Source organism: Takifugu rubripes, chromosome 1 (assembly GCF_901000725.2).
Source record: "Takifugu rubripes chromosome 1, fTakRub1.2, whole genome shotgun sequence".
NCBI classification, from domain to species: Eukaryota; Metazoa; Chordata; class Actinopteri; order Tetraodontiformes; family Tetraodontidae; genus Takifugu; species Takifugu rubripes.
This window is the reverse complement of record NC_042285.1, coordinates 21,193,448-21,200,065: the sequence shown is the minus strand read 5'-3', so window position 1 is coordinate 21,200,065 and position 6,618 is coordinate 21,193,448. Positions and strand designations below refer to the sequence as shown.

Below are 6,618 nucleotides of genomic sequence, written 5' to 3'. Positions count from 1 at the left end.
AACATAGTGACACAATGATACCCCCCCCCCCCCCCCCATACACACACATTCACACACATACACACATTCATATTCATAGACCATTTATGCTTGTGAGCATGTTATTCTGGAATTTATTTTATTCCCTGGTGGCATTGCTGTCGAGGGGTGGGTAGGTGTAGAAGATAGTGGGAGGTCCGGGGAGGGGTTGGAAGTGGGTGGGGTAGAGCTACAAATAGCGGCGTTGCGTCCAGAATTCCTCCACATCTTTCCTCTCTCAGTTGCCAAGTAGGACATTGGGTCTTCATCAGTTTTGCCGAAGACACAGAACCAGCGGACACAGAACCAGCCATGAGCAAGTCCTACTCTTCAGCCCAGAGTGCTTCTTCCTACCGCCGCACCTTCGGCTCTGGTGTCGGCTCATCCCCAATGTCCTCTCTCTTCTCCTCTGTCGGAGGTGGTGGCCGCAGCTCTGCTTCAAGCCACATGGCTTCCCGAGTCTATGAGGTCAAGAGCACCAGCATTCCCTCTTACTCCAGCTACAGGGTCTCCTCAGGATCCATGGGTGCAGGCTTGGGTTCCTCCACAGCCCTGCGCACCTACTCTGGAGAGAAACTCGACTTCAACCTGGCTGATGCCATGAACCAGGACTTCCTCAACACAAGGACCAATGAGAAGGCCGAGCTTCAGCACCTCAACGACCGCTTCGCCAGCTACATTGAGAAGGTGCGTTTCCTGGAGCAGCAGAATGCGGCCCTCACTGTGGAGATCGAGAAGCTGCGGAACCGTGAGGGACCCGGGCGTGTGGCTGAGATGTACGAGGAGGAGATGAGGGAGCTGAGGAGGCAAATCGAAGCCTTGTCCAACCAACGTGCCCGGGTGGAGGTGGAGAGGGACAACCTGGCGGACGACCTGCAGAAACTAAGGGGCAGGTAGGAAAGTTTTTCACTGAAACTGGCCTAAATTATCCTGAACTACCCACACGAGCATTCGGTGAACGCAAAATCAGAAGAATCTTGTCACATTTCGTGGTGACCTTTGGAGTTTCGAGCATGCGTGTGTGTGACGGCGATGATGGGAATATGGCTGGGGGGGCTATTTGTAGTTACTGGCTCAGTTCTTTGTATTTGGATCATCTGGCGCCGCGACAGCCGGCAACATTATTAAACTCCCTCAGCTGTTTTTTTTTTTCAATCTGAGGTCTTGAGTGAAGCGTGACAAAGCACCTGCTGCTATTAACACACACACACACACACACACACAGAAACTATTTGCCACTTTGTTGTCGCAGTATTTTTTGTGCACATTACTCGCATGCATGTCCCATTTGTCACCTACTGAAATGCTAATTTTGGAAACAACCCCGACCAACCAGACTTCTCATTCCTTCACCTGTTCACCTATGGATAAGAATTTAGAACCTCGTGAGGGTCTACTGTCAGGATTTACAGCCATATTTTGATCTCTACTCGAGTCGTTTTCATTTTTCTTGTAAATGAGAAAGCAGAAATAATAGCCAGGATGCTGTTGTTCCTCTCCAGACTGCAGGATGAGATTCACCAGAAGGAGGAGGCTGAGAACAACCTTTCTGCTTTCAGAGCAGTAAGCCTACATTAGCCTAGCTCATTTCACCTTCTTAAATGATGAAAAAAAGGAAATACCACATTTCCTTTCTTCTTCCTTACTGTGTTTTTGTCATTTCATCCAGGATGTTGACAATGCCACTCTGGCCAGGCTGGACCTGGAGAGACGCATTGAGAGTCTGCAAGAGGAGATCGCCTTCCTTAAGAAGATCCATGAAGAGGTATGTTTCTGTGCTCTACCTGCAGGCAGGTCTTAGTGAGCTGGAAGACTGTGTGAGTTACACTCTGATGCAATCATACCATTTGCCCAGTCGGCTTCAAAGGACACACACGCAGACACCTGTCACCAGTCGCAGTCCCTTCCTGTCATTTTGTCTCCTGATCCTCAAACTCTGACCTCTCTGAAATGCTGAACTGGTGATACGCTGAAGAGAGCATGTCAGCTGTTGTTCGTCTCTCTCGCTCTCTCTCTGTAATAGGGAGAAAGAGATGGAGACAGAAGCAGAGTATGTGAACAGTTGCTCAGCTATTTATACCTTTCAGTAGAGAAGAAGAAAACAGCTGATTGGGGCCAAAGGCTACTATTTTAAACCTTTTGGTTTCAAACGTGCAACTGATCTTGTGCCCACTGGGTTAACTTCTTTTTCGTTTTAATCACGCCTAACTGGAAATCTCAGGTTAAGCTTTGTCTCTACTGGAATCTTGCAGGAGATCCGGGAACTGCAGAGCCAGATGCAGGAGACTCAAGTCCAGATCCAGATGGACATGTCCAAACCAGACCTGACTGCAGCCCTGCGGGACATCCGCGTGCAGTACGAGGGCATTGCCGCCAAGAACATCTCAGAGGCTGAGGAGTGGTACAAGTCTAAGGTAAAGCAGAAACACACACACACATACAAAACATGTCTTAACTCTCAAGCAGCCCTTTGAATCTGTGATTACCATAAAAAAATATCCTGTTACCAAAAATGTCCTCATTTTCAGTTGAAATACATATGGTTCACACTACACAGCATAAACAAGAACCAACACACACACACACACGCATATACATCCAAATGGTTTTCTTGAACCCCTCCCTGGGCTGCCACCTTATCGTGGTGGAGGGGTTTGCGTGTCCCAATGATCCTAGGAGCTCCGTTGTCTGGGGCTATATGCCCCTGGTAGGGCCACCCATGGCAAACAGGTCCTAGGTGAGGGACCAGACAAAGCGTAGCCAACAACTTTGGTGCCAAGTTTCCCTTGCCCGGATGCGGGTCACCGGGGCCCCCTCCTGGAGCCAGGCCTGGGGGTGGGGCACGTTGGCGAGCGCCTGGTGGCCGGACCTCTGCCCATGGAGTCCGGCCGGGCGCAGCCCGAAGAGGCAACATGGGACCCCCTTCCCGTGGGCTCACCACCTGCAGGAGGGGCCAAGGGGGTCGGGTGCATTGTGTTTTGGGTAGCAGCCGGAGGCAGGGACCCTGGCGGTCTGATTCCCGGCTGCACAAACTGGCTCTAGGGACATGGAATGTCACCTCTCTGGTGGGAAAGGAGCCTGAGTTGGTGCGCGAGGTTGAGAAGTTCCGACTAGATATAGTTGGCCTCACCTCGACGCACGGCAAGGGCTCTGGAACCAGTCTTCTTGAGAGGGGTTGGACTCTCTACCACTCTGGAGTTGCCGATGGTGAGAGGCGACGAGCAGGGGTGGCAATTCTGGTTGCTCCCCAGCTCAGTGCCTGTGTATTGGAGTTTACCCCGGTGGATGAGAGGGTAGCCTCCCTTCGCCTTCGGGTGGGGGGACGGATCCTGACTGTTGTTTGTGCCTATGGTCCAAACAGCAGTTCAGCGTATCCACCCTTTTTGGAGTCCTTAGAGGGAGTGCTGGAGAGTGCCCCTTCTGGGGGCTCCCTCGTCCTCCTGGGTGACTTCAATGCTCACGTTGGCAATGACAGTGTGACCTGGAGAGGTGTGATTGGGAAGAACGGCCCCCCTGATCTGAACCCGAGTGGTGTTTTGTTATTGGACTTCTGTGCTCGTCTCAGATTGTCCATAACGAACACCTTGTTCAGACATAAAGGCGTCCACATGTGCACTTGGCACCAGGACGCCTTAGGCCGCAGATCGATGATCGACTTTGTGGTTGTGTCATCGGATTTGCGGCCGCATGTTCTGGACACTCGGGTGAAGAGAGGGGCAGAGCTGTCAACTGATCACCACCTGGTGGTGAGTTGGCTCCGATGGTGGGGAAGGATGCCGGACAGACCTGGCAGGCCCAAACGTGTTGTGAGGGTCTGCTGGGAACGCCTGGCAGAGTCCCCTGTCAGAAGGAGCTTCAACTCACGCCTCCGGGAGAGCTTTGACCATGTCCCGGGGGAGGCGGGTAAGCGGTAGAGAATGGATGGATGGATGGATGGGTTTTCTTGAATAGCTGCAATGTCTTTCCCATTAGGTGTCTGACCTGAACCAGGCTGTGAATAAGAACAATGATGCACTGCGCCAGGCCAAACAGGAGTCCATGGAGTACAGGCACCAGATCCAATCCTACACCTGCGAAATTGACTCACTCAAGGGAACCGTGAGTATCGACTGCGGGGTCTCAATCACACACCATCACTCCACAGATTTCTTTTGTTCATTCTGTTCCAATTGCACTTTCACATCTTCGCTCCCATTTAGAACGAATCCCTGCTGCGCCAGATGAGAGACATGGAGGATCGCATGGGCTGCGAGGCTACTAGTTATCAGGATACCATTGGACGTCTGGAGGCAGACATTGCCAAGATGAAGGTGATTTACCCTCTGGTTTCACTCTGCAGCAACAAATTTTTGTCTCAAATGCATTGAGTTTATTTCTTCCTGCTAATTTAATTATAAATGTTTTTGTGACTTTAAAGGATGACATGGCTCGTCATCTGAGAGAGTACCAGGACCTTCTCAATGTGAAGATGGCCCTCGACATAGAAATTGCCACCTACCGCAAGCTGCTGGAAGGAGAGGAAAGCAGGTGTGTGAGTGTGTGTGTGTGTGTGTGTGTGTGTGTGTGTGTGTGATTTCTATGAAATTGCTCCCTGTGATTCTCACTTTTGGGTCTGTCTTTCCTGCAGGATCACCACCACTGCCCCTCTGCAGTCAGCTTATTCCTCCATTGGATTTCGAGGTACATAAAAGAACCAGTTTGCCTTTCTGCTCCCACTCAGGAATACTGAAAAATCCCTTTTTACATTCCAGCTGAGTCAGTGGGGTAAAAAAAAAAATCTAATTATAGTTTGTGACTCTATATGGAAGGTGCTATTCTGAGGGTATATGTGCCACAAAGCTGCAGTGACACGTTCTGACCACAGTGTGGCACTGTTTGAAAAAGTCTTAATAGCACATAAGCGTTCCAGGAAAGCCGCACATTGGTAACAACAGGCTTTATTCTCATCATTCAATGTATTTAGAGCTGAAGTATACACTGAATCTGTTCTAGCCTCTACTTTGTGGCAGCTAATGAAAACAGCTGCGGCTGTAATGGAAAATGATGTTTAGAAAGTGGTTGTGATTGATTAGGCCTGTCAAGTGTAAATGATACCTCTAAGTGTTAAACACGAATGTGGTTTTTTTTTCTTCCAGAGACCAGTCCTGAGTCCCAGTCTCAGCGCGGCTCAGAGGTTCACTCCAAGAAGACCGTCCTCATCAAGACCATTGAGACGCGCGATGGAGAGGTTCGAAGACCCCAATAATCTTGTTTATGGCACATTTCCTGTTTTTCAAATATAGTTCCTTTTCACTATTTAAAGTCAAAGAATTGTGGATCTTTAAAGGAAAATCACTTTATACTGTGAGACATTAATTTTGCATTTTAAGACACACTCTCTTATATTTTCGTACAGATGATGTATTCAATGAGCCAGGGCAGTGCTGGCCAGTCTGTAAGTCTGGGGTCCAGTAGCCTAGCTTCTCACATCATCACCATTTTGAAATGGCTCATGCAAACTAGTAGATTTAGAAATAAACTGAATGTTTGCGTAGTCACGATAAGCACACGGCAGCAGTTCTCAGCTCCACAGTTCTCAGAAGCTGCTGGTCGCTCTGACGCTTCACCTGCTCCACAGCTGCTAGCCAACACTGCCACTCACACTGCTGTTTTTAATGGCTGACACAGTAAATGAACACGTGCGCTTCCTCCCTCGACCTCACAGGCTCTTCTCTCCGCAGGTTGTCAGCGAGTCCACGCAACACCAGGAAGATATCATGTAACGCGGAGGAGGCGACCGAAGACATGCCATCATAGATTTAGAAAGTAGTAAAACATCCGTATTTTTTTTCCTATCGAAGCCTTGATTTACTAGAAACAGAACCGGTAAAGTCATGATGAAACCAGGTGAAGAGTGCGCAGCATTGCTGTGGTGTGGAGGCAACAAAGGTCATTCCAGGAATTCTGCCTTGTTCATGTTGCCTTCTGCTCCAAAACACCCCATATCTGTCGGAAAAACGTATACATTTATATCAAGAGTAGACTTCAATTGAAATAGGGAATTTGAATTGGCCAAGTGAGCACAGGGGAGTCAGTGAAGGTCCACAACAAATCCACCTTGTTAGTCAGAAGTCTAATCTTTGGACTGACACTCAAATATTTATGCAAATTGATCAAAAGAAAGAGTTTAACGTGATTTAAGGGAAGTGAGATGTTGGGTTTGATGAAGGCAGGAACACACACATCTACTGAGAAAAGGAGCCCAGTCATGTTTGGCTGTGTGCGATGATGGTGTAAAACCGCTTCACTGTGCTAAAGTTCTCAAATAAAGACATTTTCTTAATATCATTTGTCACTGGTGGGTCTCTTTGTACAACTGGAGTCTCTCAGGTCCATGATGCCCCTGCAGAGGGTCTTTGATGAACTTTCTAAATCCTCTTCTCTTGCTATGTGATTCAACAGGAAACAGGAGCTGCAGCTCCGCTGAAATTATCCGTTCCATCGGTGGTCTCGGCGCAGCGTAAAGCGAACAACGACTGATTAATGAGCTGTGCTTTGTATCCAGCTGAAAGCCGATTAACTCTGCAGCAAGAACTCCACCGTCTGTGCGGTTTGTGTCTG

The 6,618-nt window shown here is 48.9% G+C and overlaps 1 protein-coding gene across 2 annotated transcripts; it reads left to right on the top strand.

Moving 5' to 3' along the window:
- Positions 1-215: 215 nt before the first annotated feature.
- Positions 216-6,345, top strand: LOC101066771 (desmin-like). 2 transcript variants are annotated; one of them, XM_029840721.1, is made up of 11 exons: positions 216-911; positions 1,521-1,581; positions 1,688-1,783; positions 2,271-2,432; positions 3,991-4,116; positions 4,218-4,328; positions 4,436-4,545; positions 4,646-4,698; positions 5,154-5,245; positions 5,414-5,452; positions 5,739-6,345. In XM_029840721.1, exons 1-11 carry the CDS (start codon positions 331-333, stop codon positions 5,778-5,780), a joined length of 1,473 nt encoding a protein of 490 aa, XP_029696581.1. In that variant the 5' UTR covers positions 216-330; the 3' UTR covers positions 5,781-6,345. The 2 variants fall into 2 exon arrangements, with proteins under 2 accessions (XP_029696581.1, NP_001292528.1); NM_001305599.1 differs by lacking the exon at positions 5,414-5,452 and having other exon boundaries at positions 409-911; positions 5,739-5,780.
- The last annotated feature ends 273 nt before the right edge of the window (positions 6,346-6,618 follow it).